Here is a 16,620-nt window from a genome sequence, read left to right as displayed (position 1 = left end):
AAGGTGAACAAAGTAAATGATATACAAATACCAAACAAATAAAACATATATATTCGTTACATATTTATTTCTGCTATTTTCTTTTATTTTATTATTGCACCACTAAGCATTATTGCTTAGCGCGTTGCTTTTGCTACACGTAGGTACTGGAGATACAGATCGTGAGCCCAGTAGACCGCAGACTGGGTGAGTTTGTCCGGCAGTTCTGCACAGTGTCCGTGTCACCTCAACTTCTGCAGTGCATTGGTAGGACACTACGTGTCATTTTGATATTTTGTAGCTAATTTTTACTTTCTCATATGTATTTGAGCTTATGTAATGTATTCTGATGTTCATGTAAATAATGAAAGCTATGGCTATGAATGCAAAATTTGAGCATTTATTTATTGTTTATATATGAGAAATGGATGTTTGAGAAATGAAAAGGTTATTGAGAACTGGAATTGAGAAATGTTGTGGATATTTTGATATTGAGATTTTGTTGATGAATTGAAGTTGGGATTGTTTGGAAATTATTTGGAAGTGTTTTTAACAGGTTCCGAAGAACTGTTTTCTCCATTTTTAGCCGGATTTTCTTTAAAATATCCGGAACCTCAAATAAATTATAATTTCAATAAATGAACTATATTTCACAAATTATATTCAAAACTTTGACAAAAAAAAATTAATTAAGGTAAAATAGAGTGTGCCGGTACACCGTGTAACATAGCTTACTCGGATACACTGTAGCCTGGTAAGGGGTGTCACATAAACGTTTATTTTTAGAATGAAATGAAGTCTTTTGTTCAATTTCTTATTGACATCGGAAAATGTCCAAATTGTATGAGTACTTAATTGTTTTGAATGCACTGGACGGTAAACTTAAAAGCAATTATTAACTCAAGTATAAGTGGTCAGAAAAACATTTATGCATGAGATCAGCCTAAGCCGAAACCAAACACCGGGCAGAACTTTAGATCATTAAAATTGGAAAAGGCTCATTTTGAATTAGATCGGAATCACCATTAAATCGGACTGATTTCTTTATTTTAAGTAATGTCTAAGATATACAAGTGAGGGACCCGATCTTAATGTTAGCTAAATAACTTCCAACTATGTTTTGTAAGAAGAGATCGGAAATGAGATTGAATGGCCGGGAGACCGGGTGTTAGTTTGATTCCCTTTATGGAGATTTGATATTGGTTTGAGAGATCAAAAATGAGATTGAATGACATTGAGATTTGACATTTGTTTGACCTCCTTTGACGAGAGATCGAAAATGAGATTGGATGGTGCGGGAGACCCGCCATCGATTTGAACCCCTCTTATAAGAGATCGGAAAATAATCAATTAAGCACGGGATCGGTTTGTTTCATGATTGGGCAATCGATGTGTTCGGAAGAATCATGTGACAAAAGACGTCGGCTAAGAGTCAACCCTAAAGTCCCTTGACTTCGGTGATCGGCCAAAATATAGTGTCGACAAGGGTGTAATGACTCAAATTCAGGACCGTTATAGCAATAGGGGAACAAGTATGCGAGGAGCCAGTAGACTCCTAGCAATCCGAACATTATTTTCATAATCATTGGTGGGGCCTATTTCAGTTATATAACACTTTTAAATATATAAAATAATTGATTACAAGCATAGTAAACCTTTATACATTTGCACATCATAAGAGGAGTTTCATAAACTTTATTTATACCTTTTAAAACAAAATGAGACAATAGCCTCTAAAGCTCATAAATTATATATGTTGACTGTATCTTCAACTCTTGTCCCTGAAAGGGGAAGTTAGGAGAAGGAAGTGAGCTTGGCGCTCAGTGAGTGAAATTCTACTTAGGGAAAGTAAAATATATAATAAAATAATTATATGCAAGTATATGCAATTCAACAGTCACATGATGTCTCCACATCACAAAAAAATTTACATCAAGGTAGCTCATGTTATTAGTGGTTCTCTAGTCTGAAGTTCACCTAACAAATTGGTTAAGGTGTGGCCACTGTTTGGCCACACTTCCTTCATGGAAGTTGTTCCTCTATTTCTTTTCTTTGTTTTCCTTTTTGATTCATGTCATTTGAAGTTTTAGAACTTAAGTTATGGTCAAATAACCACAATTAGTTCCTTAACTCACTCAAGTTCCAAAACCAGGCAGATTCTGGAATTAATTCTTTCCTAATTATTTGGACATGTTAAATCCACTTTTAGGCCTAATGTTCTTAATAGAAGTTGTTACTCTATGTCTTATGATTACTCAAAATTTTGAATTACAATTTTTCAGGTTTTGTCAAATTAATTATAGCAAATTAACTTGCCTAGACTCAGGTACCCTATGTCTACAAGATTCCAGGTTCAAGTCAGTGGCTTTGACTCTCATTTTAGGGTTCTTACTCTCATATTTTGAGAAAAATTTCTAAATCAAAGTTGAAGCCCTATCTCTTAGGTTTCCAAAAAAGTTTGGCTCATCCCATTTGGGATTTTCTAATGAAAGTTATGATATAAATTCTATTTTGGGGTCAGGTGGTAGTTGAGGCAAATTCTAGGATTTGGTGTACTAATTTATTCTAACAATTTGACTTAGTTCTATTAGGTTCTGAGTTCTAGTCAAAACATCAATATTGTGGATCTATGTCTTCTAGAAATTTTTCCACTGGTTTCACAGCATTTGGATTTTTGTAAACCAAGTTATGACCATTTTGCTAAAACTGGTTGGGTGAGTTTTAGTCCAGAATTTCTGGACAGTGTTGTCCTGGATAGTTTTGTTGACCTAAATTGTATTAGCAATTTGATTTGGTTAGAGACATTTTTGGGTTTTATGTTCATTAAAGTTGTAATCCTATGTCTAAGCTTTCTAATGCCACAAAAATTAGGTCATTTGGACCTGTCTAGAGGAAGTTATGGCCTTCATTTGGTCATTTTTCTGGGTTTAGAATTTGGTAGGCTGGATTGGAACAGTAATTAGGTCAAGATTTGGACAGAATTTGGGCATCATTTCTTTATGAAAAATGGAGTGTTTTGGGTTTGGTTTCATCTCCAATTGGCCTCATACCAATTGGAGCCACACAATTTCAGTTATGGGTCAAAATTCAAGCTGGACTTAATGAGTCTCTCAACCTGCACAAGAGAGCACTCCCAATTTCAAGTTCCTCCAACTCCCTTACTTCAATTTAACATACATGGCAATACAATTAAGCAACAACCAATCTCAAGATGCAAATTTTTAACAATTTCTCAAAAGCCCTAATTTATGGCCAAAACCCTAACTCAAAGTTACAATTTCAAGCATATCACTTACAATTCAATATATGTATCATCTCTACTTATTAATTAACACCACTAATTACAATTATGTTTATAATTTCATCAACTCTGTACATCTCCTAGGACTGCTGAATTTTAGGGTATTCAATTGGTAAGAGTTTCCTTTTTATTTTATGCAATTTCTACTCCCATCAACTCCAATTCAATGTTTAATTAAAGAAAAGAAAAAGGATTAGCACTAACCTCTTGTAGTTCAATTCTTAACTTGTCTAAACTTTGGAATTTCTTCACTTTTTGATAACCAAAATCTTCGTCTTGGTGTAGGGATTAATTTTAGTGAAGGGCATATTAGGAAAATTATGGTAAGCAAGGGGGAGATTTCAAGCTCAAAAGCTTGAAAATGGAAGGAGCACCATAACCATGGTGGATGGTAAGATGGAGAAGGAGATGAAGAAATGATTTCAATTTTAATTCTTTGTCTTCTTTAAGTGTTCTTATCTCTTAATAACCCTTTGTTAATTTTCCATTGGCTAATTAATTTAAATGATGTCATTATGACATCATGCCCATGCAATAAATTTTATTTCCTTTTCTTTTCTCTTCTTGTCTCATTTTTCCATTACATAATTCATAATTTAATTTATTTTATGTGTCTTAATTTCTCTTATTTTAATTGACATTTAGGTCAAAATTCAACTCTAGGGTTGAAATGACCAAAATGCCCTCCGTTGGACTTATCGGTTTATAATTTCCTTTACCGATCGACTAAATTTTCTAAATTTGCTTTGGCATTTTTAATGTTATTTATACCTCAATAAGCCTTCAATAAAGTCCCAAAAATTATTTCTTAGGACTCCACGTGGGTCTGGGGTTGGTAACTGACTTTGCAGTTACTTCCCCATACGGTCACTCATCGCTGTGACCCCGACTCGTTTAACTTATTTGCAATTCTTATCTTTTATTTTCTGTTAATTTTCTTAGTCTTTATTCAGTCAATTTATGCCTCCTCACTCTAGTTTGAGTATAGATCCAGACATCCTAGCTGTCCGAACATACATTAATCGTTAGAACAGTAGAATACACGAACTACCTAAAGTGAGGGTGTTACAACTTTGACATCTAAATCCAAAAGGATCCATATAGAAAGAGGATCTTCACTCTGCTATTTATCAAACAGAAGCTTTAAGCAAGCAAGCCTTCATATAAATGACAAAGTACTAGCAAAGAATGACTCGAATATTTAATGCTAAAATCAAAACTAAGCATTCTCTATGGGCGATCTAGTCAAGAGAAGAACAAATGTACTTAAAGGCAACATAGGCCTAGAGAAGTTGGGTAATAGTTGGGAAGGATCATATGTGGTTTCAAAGATTATCCACCCACTCCTATAAGTTAGTTGCGACCAACAAAAAAGTGCTTCCTCGATCAATGAACACATGTAGCTTATGAAAGTTTTATTTATAAACTCTCCTTTTACTCATTTATAGTTTTCATGAGTTATGTTTTCCGTTACTAGCATTTAAAACTAATTCTCAATTGGTTAAATAATCAAGGTGATAGTATGCCCAAAATCATCAAGGCGATAGTATGCCATTTCAAATATTGAGGTGATAGTTCGTTACTTTAGATTAAGGCGATAGTCTGCTTAGTCCGTTACTATAGATTAAGGCGATAGTCTGCCACTCTAACTTAAGGTGATAGTCTTCCATTAAAAATTAAATTGATAATCTACCCATCTAAATCCTAAGTGGCAGTGTGACCAAATGATGATCATACACCTAGTCATGTCAAAGGAAACACTCAAGGGCCTTAGATTTCCCATAAAAAAAATAAGGATAATTGTAGGAAAGTTACAAGTACTTTCAAAGCTTAGGCATATTCTTGCCCTTGCACTCCACATCCACCTGTTGAATGCCATTGACCTAGCTGAAATCCATGTCTAGGTACCTTTGCTTCAATTGTTTAGTGATGGCTTATTATAAATCCAAGTTAGCATCAGCCACCTATTCATCCATAGTCTCTAGTTGTCCCTCTAAGGCATGATCTTCTGTTATAGCTCATTAACTTTAGAGGCATGGCTAACTTAGTAGTTATCAATTATTATTGTAGCTTGGTTTTTTATTAATATAAAATCTTTAGACCTAACTCAAGTACTTTAGTTTGAAGGAGAGGTCTTCAACAATACGCTACATAAAGGTATTTTACACCTCTATTTCCCTGTAGCTTGCTCAATATGCCCAATAATTCTTGATGAATAAATTGTTGACCGTCATCGCCTCAAAGTTGAGGCTTATAGCTCGAATCAATAACTCCTTAATCTTCTTCAACCTCGGCCCAAGCTTTGTATTTCCTTAGGGTAACGTTGCACCAAAAAAACTATGTTAAGGTTTGGTTATCCAGCATCTAGCTGCGTTTAGCTAATTTTATGTTGAAATTACTCATGTTTTGGGTAGGTGACAGATCATCTAGGGAGGCTTTAGCAACTCTAGGGATGTTCAACTTAAGTTGTGTAGTGCAGACTTAGCACAATTAGGAGTTAACTTAGTCTTCTAGAATGACCACTAGTGCTTATGTCTTAACTTTTTTGCCAGATGTCAAAGTTGCAGTGGTTGCATCCCTTGCCTCCTACTAGGCTTCAAACTTCTTAGTTAACATCTTTGGCCATGCTTGCAAAAACAAAAGAAAGGGTTCAATTAGTATATAATTTGACATGAGAGATCGTATTTGAAAACCATTTATATGCTATATTAGTTGTGCTTGATTTATTTTATTTAAATATATGTTTTCTTTCCTAAGTCATGAGCCACCAGTTTACTCCTCTTCTTTTGTCTTCCTTTTAAGGAAAAGAGTTGAAAATGTGGTTAGTATAATCAGGGTATGAGTTCAGATGTTATTGCCTCAATTTTTCTTAAAAGTATATGTAAATTTTATAGGAACTCCTTTTGATGACATGTAATTTGTGAAATGGTTTGTTGTGCTTATTATCTTACATTTTATGATGTTAAATAAAATTTTTCCTTGATTTATATTATTTAAAATGTTTTATAACTTAAATGGGCCTTATAAAGGTTTAAGAAAGCATGCTCAGACTTGCTACAAGTTTGGGTGACTTCATGTCTATCAGTTTCCTAATACCAGTAATGATCCCGAATTTGTGTCATTACATTAGTCGCATGGATTTGCTTATTTTATTATATGTCATTGGTACATGAACTTATATTTCAATCTATTATTAAGTGTATGGACTTGCAATAAAAAAATTCTCATGAATTTTATGATAGTTAGAGAGCAATTGATGGTAATTTTGAGATATATATTTGGTACACACTTTTTTTTTTCTAATTTTTATTATTTTGTTTATTTTTTTTCTTAGATCAACATGTCAATTAATATGAAATTGTTTTTAAAAAAATTAATTAATCCAATAGATTCACCTCAAAATGAAAAAAAAAAATTAACACATGAAAAAAAATAGCAATGAAAAATAATGATTAAATATACCTATATTTCATTGGTAATTAAAATTATTGATCAATTACCCATCAAATTTTTTGTCCATAAATTTTAGTGTAAGTAATTTTTATCAACAAAAAATATATGTCTCTAAACTTACCGACAATTTATTTCATGGGTAAATTAAAATTTTTTTATAAGTAATTTCATAAAAGATCATAGGTTATAAATTGCTGTCTATTTACAGATAATATTTTTCATCAGTAAATACTAACAATAACAAATTGTCGTTTATAATAGGTAATTTTTTTTCACATTTTTAATTTAATTTTTCTTGTTTTAATTTAATATTTTAAATTAATTTAATTTAAATTTTTAAATTTAATACATTCAGAATTTTAATTTTATTTAAGTTTTTAATTTAATACATTCAGAATTTTAATTTTATTTAAGTTTTTAATTTAATTTTTTACTTTTAAAATTTTTATTATTTTTTAAATTCATCATTAATCATTAGTTAATTTAATTTAAAGTTAATTTTTATTTTTTTTAAATTTAAATAAATTTTAAAAAAATAATTAGTGGGCTAATAGGCCTACATAGTAGCTTTGCCACAATGGCCGTAAATTTGGAAAGTGACTTATCTTTTATAGAAAAGCTAAATCATCCCTAATGTACTTAAAAATGATGTGAAAATTTCATATTTTTTTAAAGTACGGACTATCGATGAAACGAGTTTTTTTGTAATTATTGATAAAAAATTTTTGTAAGTATTTTATTTTAAAATTTTATTTTTTATTTACTTCTTAATATTACCGATAAAATATGAATTCATCAGTAATCACCAATCATATTTTGTGGTAGGTAAAATTTTTCAAGCTTTTTAAAATAATTTTCCTATTTTCTTTTTAATATTACCTAACAAATACAAATTTATTGGTAATTATAGAAGAAATATTTTTATAGGTGATTTATTTTTAATTTTTGTTTTTATTTTCTTGTTAATATTACTAACTAAATATAAGTTCGTAGGTAATTATGACAAATTTTCTTAGGTAAAGTGTTTTAAGTTTTTAAATTTTTTTTTCTATTTTTTTAATATCACTGATCAAATATGAGTTTATTAATAATTATCAATAAAATATTTTTTAGATAATTTATTTTAAAATTTTTAATTTTTAATTTTTAATTTTTAATATTATCAATCAAAATTCGAGTTTGTTGGTAATAACCGATAAACAACTTTCATAGGTTAAAGTTTTTAAGTTTTTTTTAAATTTTTTTTCTTTTTTTATTTTTCTAATATTATTGGCAAAAACGAGTTTATTAGTAATTACCAATGAAATATTTTATATATATTTTTTTTTAATTAAAAAATTTTTTTTTTAATATTATTGATCAACTAGTTGATCGAATTATCAATGAATTTTTTCATTTGTATATAGAGTCTTTAATAAAAAAAAGACACATATTCTATCTTAAAAATCATGGGCAAAGATGCAAGTGTGATGTGAGGTTTCGCTGAAAGGACCTGCATTAGTCTTATTTGTCTGTCCTCTTAACGAATTTCAGCAAAATGTGAGCAAAATTTGACTTCAATAATTGATATCAAGGTTCGTTGGCTTCACAAAAAATTATGAAAATGAATTAATAGAAAGTATTTTCTTAATTAAAATAAAATTAAATTATTTTTAATAAAAATAATTTTTTTAAATATTAATAATTTTATTAAAATGTGAATATATATATATATATAATTAATTTAGTATTATAATTTAATAATAAAAATATTTTCATAAAGAATATATTTTTAAAAAATATTTTTTATATATAAATTATTCTCCATAAAATGTCTAAGCTATGATTGTCATGCATTGATCTCAAATTTCAGGTCTAATAAGTTCTTTAATTTTTGGCATCTACCTCAAGCGAGAAAAGAAAAATATAAGAGACATGCATAGAAACCATTTAAACTTTAATTTATTATTATTAGTAGTAGTAGTTTCGATTAAAAATTATCTAGACATTTTATAATTTTGAAAACGACTCATTGTATTATAATTTATTTCTTAATCACCGATGAATGAATAATAATCAATTAAAAATTATAACAAAAAAAGTAAAATATTTAAATAATCACAATTAGAAATAAAAACACTAATAAGAATCAATGAGAAAAACTTATTTAGACTTAATTTCAATATATAAATATATGTGTCTTATTTAATTTATATGTGGATCTCATTACATATATATACATATATGTTCTGAAAAATCACACCCACATAAGATAAAGAACACAAAATTTAATGTGATTCGGTATAAGCCTATTCCACCAAATAAATTCACTATCAAGGAAAAATAATTATAGCCGCTAATTATTTTTCTCACCCTCAAAATCACTCAAGCAAAACTCACGAAATTCAACACAACTCTCCACTTTATGAGCTCTCTGCAATACATTCCATATAATGGCCAACAAACTATTCATATATATAGACCACTAAAACCTAATCCTTTTAGGACTCTAATGATTAAACTTAATAATTTAAATTCTACTAAACTTCCTAAACTAATTATACTTCCTAAATTAACTATACTTCCTAATTCCAATTGGACTTGGACCCTAAAAATCTCCACCTCCAAGTCAAATAGTATCAGTCTTCACAATTTCTGCAAAAGTCAATTTCTCTTGGGTACTTTCTTGCACTCTTGATTGTTGATATTGCCTCTTCCTTCCATTTGCATTCTTCCAATCAATTTGCTTCCTTCCAATTTGTAGAGATTCTTTGTACCAATCTTCTCACCCTTCATGATCACAAGAGCACCTCAGCTAACTCTTATGACTCTACCATGAATCGAACACCCATAACCCACAGAATTCAATTTACCCAAGGAAATTAAGTTCCTTTCAAATTTAGGAACATATCTCACTTCATCGAACACTTTTACTTGATCACCATGCAGCTTGATTTTCACTCTTCTAATACGTTCAACTTCCATCTTGTTCCCATTGGCTAGCTTTACTTTTTCTTCTGTTGTGCACCGCGGAAGCGTGTAAACTGTAAAGAAATAAAATAAACACACAAAATACCAATATTTACGGGGTTCATCCTCTCAACATAGGACTACATCCACTAGCAAGCCATCTTCCACTAACAATAATAAATAAATCATCATTATAAGCTCATAGCTATACTACCCATCAACCCAATTACACCCAAGAGAATGCACACCACATAACTGCTCATAGTAAATATATTGGTTAGTCCCTCTCAGTCTCCTTCAGACATAACCCAATATATTTACTATTACAACACTACATCACAAAGGGTGCCTTCAACTATATGGGTAAAAGCCCTCTCATCAATGGATAAGAATTCCTTCCCTTTGAATTCTATGTCCTTACTCCACCTTAGGCTGAAGCCTCTCTCCACTGCAATGGGCAAGTGCCCCTCATTAATGGGCAGAGCCAAATCCTCAGTAATTGGTAAAGTCTCTCTCTACAATGGGTGACAGCCTCACTCCATGGGCTGAAAGCCACTCTCTTCAATGGACAAAAGCCAAATAACCTTTTTCATTATTCTCCTATTTATATTGTTAAATCCCTCAATCCTTATCTGATTAGGAGTCCTACATCCTTATCTGATTAGAAGTCCTACTCAATTTAGGAATAACACTAAAATAAGAGTTCTACTCATTATAGGAAATATTCCTCCATCCTATTAAGGAATATTTCTCTCACTCAAATTAGTAAAAGATCTCTCTTCAAATCCCATTAGGATTTTGAGTCATAATTCTAACATCTTCTTTCTTTTCTTCAGTCACATCAAACCACTCCTTCTTTGAGCAAATATGGAATGGGCAAGCAGAATCCATTAACCACTCATCTGGTAATGGATCTTTTGCCTTTTCCTTATCATCATCCACATTCAAACATTCACTATCAATACCATCATCCATTGTAATTGCAGCAGTTCCTTCTTTTTCTTTTCCGTGACTCCTTTTGAATTGTTTAAACTCTACAAGATCTTCCTTCATCTTCATACAATGGTATTGAATATGGCCCTTCTCATGACAGTAGTAGCATTCTCTATTTTCATAGTCTACTCGTGGTCTCGAACTCGATCTACTATTCATTCTTTAATTATTTCCACGTGAATTGCTTGTACCAAGATTAGAACCGGCAACAAAAGCTCCACCTTCATTGCTACTACCTGTCTTCTTGAACTTCTCATCATCCAAGATAACTGCGATAACCTCCTCCACCTTCAAAGTCTCCTTCCCAACTATTAAAGCTGTTACCAAGCTTTTATAAGAGTGTGAGAGAGAGGTTAAAAGCAAGAGGGCTTTATCTTCTTCATCAACCTTTACACCAACACTAGCCAATTGGGTAATTAATTTATTAAAAATATTAAGATGATCCCTCACATGAGTACCTTCGTTCATTCTGAGTTGGTACAACTCCTTCTTCAAGTACAAATGATTTGTGAGTGATTTTGACATGTACAAGCTCTCCAATTTCTTTCACAAAACAACAAGCGAGGTCTCCTCCAAGACATTGTACTTCACATCTAGGGCTAACGTCAATCTAATCGTACTCACAGCCCTTTGTTGAAGCTCCTCCCAATCATCATCTTTAATGGTCGCTGGTTTCTTCTCGTTCAATGCTTTAATTAATCCTTGTTGTACAAGGACATCTTTCACGGTGCTTTGCCATAAATTGAAATTATTTTTTCCATTGAACAGCTCCACCTCAAATTTTGTGCTCGCCATCTTTGACATCTCGAACCAGGCTCTGATACCACTTGTTATGAAAAATCACACCCACACAAAATAAAGAACACAAAATTTAACGTGATTCGGCATAAGCCTACTCTACCAAATAAATTCACTATGAAGGAAAAATAATTATAGCCATTAATTATTTTTCTCACCTTCAAAATCACTCAAGCAAAAATCATGAAATTCAACACACATCTCCACTTTATGGGCTCTCTGTAATACATTTTATATAATGGCCAACCAACTATTTATATATATAGGCCACTAAAACCTATTCCTTTTAGGACTCTAATTATTAAGCTTGATAATTTAAACTCTACTAAATTTCCTAAACTAATTATACTTCCTAAATTAATTATACTTCCTAATTCCAATTGGACTTGGACTCTAACAATATATATAAAACCCAACTTGAAAACAAGGTCTTGATTTGTCAAATTTGGTGGGCAGATCAAATAACTACTTTGAAACAATTAGGTCGATCCATGTAACTCATTTTTCTTTCTCTAATGTGTGAAATCATGGCTTATGATTGAAATAAAAGTACTTTGTTTTTCCTTCTTTTCATACTCTTCATTCTAGTTTCTAAAATTTAAGGAGAAATCAATTCACAAATAACATGTTATTATTTTTTTCACTTATTATCAAAAAATTCTCACCATTTTATTATCATCAATTACTATACAACATTATTATCACTATAATTTTTATTTATTATTTATTAAAAAATTAATAAATGATAAATATATCTATATATTTTTAATTTCACTTGTCTATATTAAAGGTATTACACCAAACTAATAAACGAGGGCCAAATGATATGAGCCGTTTTTCTATCAATTAAGAATTTGATTGGATTAGAATTATGATTATGTAAAATTTTGATCAAAACAACATGGGAGCGTGTTCTTAACCTATTAAAAAAGAGTGAGATTAATCTTAATGCATGGAAGTCAATCTAAATATACTCTTCTCTTTATTTATGAAAGGATTCACATTTATGTAAGCAGAAAAAGCACTAAAGTTTTATGTTATGGTGCATCTATTAATTTCTCATCTTAAATACCATTAGCTTAAAAAAAAAATTGAGGGAAAAATTTTGTACTCTAAAAGTACAATGCACAGTGCCCAATGATGACTATAAAAAGGTAGCTAAATGATTTTCCACCTCCGGCAAGTCGCTTAGACAAACATTTCCACCTGATATATCTTGTGTGTCTCTCTCTTCCACTAATCCAAATTAAGAGATATCAAATTCCTTCACAGTCTTTGGTTTCCTACGAAGTCAATGGCAGCGGTAACTTCCAATCAAGAGAAAGCTGGGCCTTCCATTTGTGGGTATCATTTTCAATGGCTTGCCTTGCTTGCAAAATCATTATTGGAGCTTGCAAGACAAGCGAAGAAACTAGGAGAAGATGATCCAAGAAGGATTATTAACTCACTCAAGGCAGGGCTTTCTATTATTTTGGTTTCTTTATTTTACTACGTTGAACCTCTTTACAGTAGTTTTGGTGTCAATACAACCTCGGCTGTCATGACTGCTGTTGTCATCTTTGAATTTTCTGTGGGTAAGTTTGCAACTTTCAAAAATAAATATGAATCTTTATCTTGAGTACAGGGGTTCAGTAGAAAAATCCTGACTTGGTAAAGGTGATAATAAATAGATACATAACTGTTCTATTTTGGTCAAATTTTTTATCAGGAGCAACACTTGGGAAGGGTGTTAATAAAATGTTAGCCACATTAGGAGCTGGTGCTCTGGGCCTTGGAGTTCACCGTTTAGCAACACTGTCTGGAAAAACAGGCGAGCCCGTAGTTATTGACCTCTTCGTCTTTGCAATAGGTAATGATCAATTATGAAAATAGAAATTAAGATATAAGCAATTTTCATGCAATTACTCAAATTTTCAACTTGTTCAATTAATCATATAGGGTTTAACTTGATGCAGCTGCAATGGCGACTTTTGCGAGAATTTTCCCCAGATTGAAGGCGAAGTGTGATTATGGACTGATGATATTTATATTGACATTCTCCTTAGTATCAGTATCGAGTTATCGAGAGGAAAACATACAAAAAATGGCACTTGAGAGGCTCCTAACAATCACTGTTGGATGTTTCATTACTATTCTTGTCAATATCTGTATTTGCCCTGTATGGATTGGAGAGGATCTCCACAACCTAGTTGCTCTCAACATTGAAAAGCTTGGAATCTTTTTACAAGGTACATATACAATTACATCAATTCTTTTTCTTTTACACATAAAAATGATCCCTGTGATCTTACATGCATGAAACATGCAGGATTTGGTGGAGAATACTTTGAAATGTATGAAGAAGGATTGCCAAGTAAAGATAGGTCGTTTCTTCAAGGATATAAAAGTGTTTTCAATACACAAAGTCGTGAGGAAAACATGGTGAATAAAAAGATGTGTTTCTCTCTAATGTGTTGCACAAGTTTCTTGAATAGTGCATAATTCAAAATATTAATGTATATTGCAGGCTAATCTGGCAAGATGGGAACCGGGTCATGGTCGGTTTAGGTTTCGACATCCTTGGGAACAATACTTGACGATTGGGAGCCTAACTCGGCAATGTGCCATCAAAATTGATGTTCTAAACAACTATATTGACCGTCAAATCCAAGTAAATATCGCAAATCATATTCCTAAACGCCTATTGAATTTTTACTTTTGTGAATGTTAATACATAATTGTTTGCTACGCATGCAGCCTTCTTTGGAAATTCCAAGTCAAGTCAAAGAACATTGCACGATGATAAGCTTGGAATGTGGGAAAGCTCTCAAGGAATTATCGTCTTCAATCAGAATGATGATCCGAGCAGAAACTACTCTTCTCCACATTGGAAACTCAAAAATTGCTGCTGAAAATCTAAAATCCCTTTTTATATCAGGCCTGTGGAAAGAAGCAGACCCGTTAGAGAGAGCACCAGCCACTGCTGTTGCTTCCCTTCTGTTGGAGGTTATTCAGTGCACTGAAAGAATTTCCAATGCGGTACAAGAATTAGCCTCTTTGGCAGGTTTCCAGAATATGGAATCTTCACGGTCACTAGAACAACAGCAAGAATCAAACCAGCGAATATATAGCATCAACTTACAAAACCATGAAATTACAATTGGTGAATGATCAAGAACTATAATTAAGAATTGAATGGCTGCACCATGAAATTATTGTGGAATCGTACTTCCTTTTGGATTCGCTCACCAAAATCTGTTCCTTGGCGTCTTATTCACCGCTCCAATTCCATTGCCTTCAATTCGAAGCTATTCAAGGCCTTCATGATCAATAATATTCCCCGATAGGATAACTGGGTTGCAGATTCGTTGGTTAAGCAAGGTCTTGGTTGGTCTGATGAATTTGTGGCGTGGTTATAGTGTTTTTTTGGAGATTACTGTTGTTTGGGTTTAGTTGCTATCAAAAGTACATCTTTGTGCTGGTTAGTTTTTCCTTTCATGCTTGGGCTGTGTATGTTTGCTGCTGTATGACATTATTGTGTGATGTTACTTAAGTTGGTTTTGTTTTCCTCTTTTACCTTGATACATTGGGTCTATGAGTCTTGATTCAGCTCTTTATTGTCTATTTTGAGAATTTGCCAGGTTTTAATCTTGGTTCTTGCATCTGGTTTTGATGTACTTTTCCTTGGTTTTTCCAGGTTTTTTCACTTGGTATGTCTAATCCTAGGTTGGGTGTGTAACACTCCCATACTAAGTAGTCTATACATTATACTGTTTTGATAATTAGTGTCTATCCGGACAGTCAGAATGTTTAGAACAATATCTAAGTCATCTAGAAAAGCCATAAATTAAAATTAATAGAAATCACATGAAGGTAAAATTGAAATAAGAAAAACCAAGCATAATTGGTTAAATGAGCCGAGGTCCCGGAGATGGGTGACCGACTGATGGATATGGATATGGATTCGTGTGGGACCCTATGACACCCCAGGCCAAGGGATAATTGCAAAACTAATGGGAATGTGAAAACCACAGAAAAGAAAAGAAAACAAGTTCAAATAATTGAATCAACATTCAAAGAGTTAGCAAGCACTATTAGAAAGATGGATTGAACCGACGATGGACATTTTGGTCAATTCACTTATATAGGTGATTTTTTACCTAAATATCCATTAAAATGTGTAAAATCAAAATATTAAAAAATATATTAAAAGTGAAGAGATATAGTGAAAGAAAGAAAAAAGAAAAGAAAAATTTAAATTCTAAAGTGCTTTATGACATCATCAAGGTGTAAGGATGACCTAATTAAAATTATAATTAAATTATTTATGGATGGAAATAAATAAGATAATAGGTAAATTAAAAATAAAAAATACTCATCTTCTTCCATCCATAATTGCCGACCTTGCTCTCTCTCTCCCTTCCTCTCAAATTCCACCATTAATGCTTACTCTAAACTCTTCAAACCTTAAAATTAACCCCTAATTTTTATAGTTACCTCACCAAAAACCTTTAATTTGGCCTTGATAAGAAGATTAGGAAGAAGAATTTCAAGGAAAATTGAAAGATTTGAAGAGTGGAAGAAGCTTCATAGAGGTAAGTCTCTCTCTCTTTTCATCTAAAATAGTATCTACTCATAGGAATAATGTTAAATAAGTGAAAATAAAATGAAAAATCAAAGAAATATTGTTGTTTGGGAAAGAGGGAAATTTAGCCAGCCCTGGAGTATTAAGGTTTTGATGAGTTTTAATTTGATTAAACATAGATTCTAACTTGATTAATATATGTATATAATTGTTGAGTTAAGCTTACATGAATTGCATAAGTTGTAAGAGATGGAGAAGATAACCAATTAGGGTTTTGAACCAATTTGGAGAAATTGTGCTATGATGCTAAATTTATGTTGTTAAGGTCAAATATTGACCAATTGAAGTAGTGATTGAGATGAATTAATGAGATGGGAAGTGTGTTTGATGTGCTGGAAATTCTGGGCCTTAAGTCCAGTGCAATTATGTGACCATAAGACCTAAAGCCACATTTTTCATGCAGAGACTTTGCCCAGAAACTGAACCTAATATGACCTAAAAATTGCTTAAATCCAGGTAATTACATGCTAGACCTGGAAAAATGACCATATAAACAGTAAATATTCAAATGGCCATAACTCAC

At 31.9% G+C, this 16,620-nt stretch overlaps 1 protein-coding gene across 1 annotated transcript; it reads left to right on the top strand.

Annotated features, from left to right (window-relative positions):
- Positions 1–12,767: 12,767 nt before the first annotated feature.
- Positions 12,768–14,623, top strand: LOC110653809 (aluminum-activated malate transporter 2-like). The gene is made up of 6 exons (XM_021809594.2): positions 12,768–13,047; positions 13,182–13,322; positions 13,429–13,701; positions 13,782–13,894; positions 13,980–14,123; positions 14,210–14,623. Exons 1-6 carry the CDS (start codon positions 12,768–12,770, stop codon positions 14,621–14,623), a joined length of 1,365 nt encoding a protein of 454 aa, XP_021665286.2.
- The last annotated feature ends 1,997 nt before the right edge of the window (positions 14,624–16,620 follow it).

The sequence above is a fragment of the Hevea brasiliensis genome, chromosome 1, assembly GCF_030052815.1.
Source record: "Hevea brasiliensis isolate MT/VB/25A 57/8 chromosome 1, ASM3005281v1, whole genome shotgun sequence".
Classification (NCBI taxonomy): Eukaryota; Viridiplantae; Streptophyta; class Magnoliopsida; order Malpighiales; family Euphorbiaceae; genus Hevea; species Hevea brasiliensis.
The sequence above is the reverse complement of the archived record's forward strand: the minus strand, read 5'-3'. Positions and strand labels throughout refer to the sequence as shown.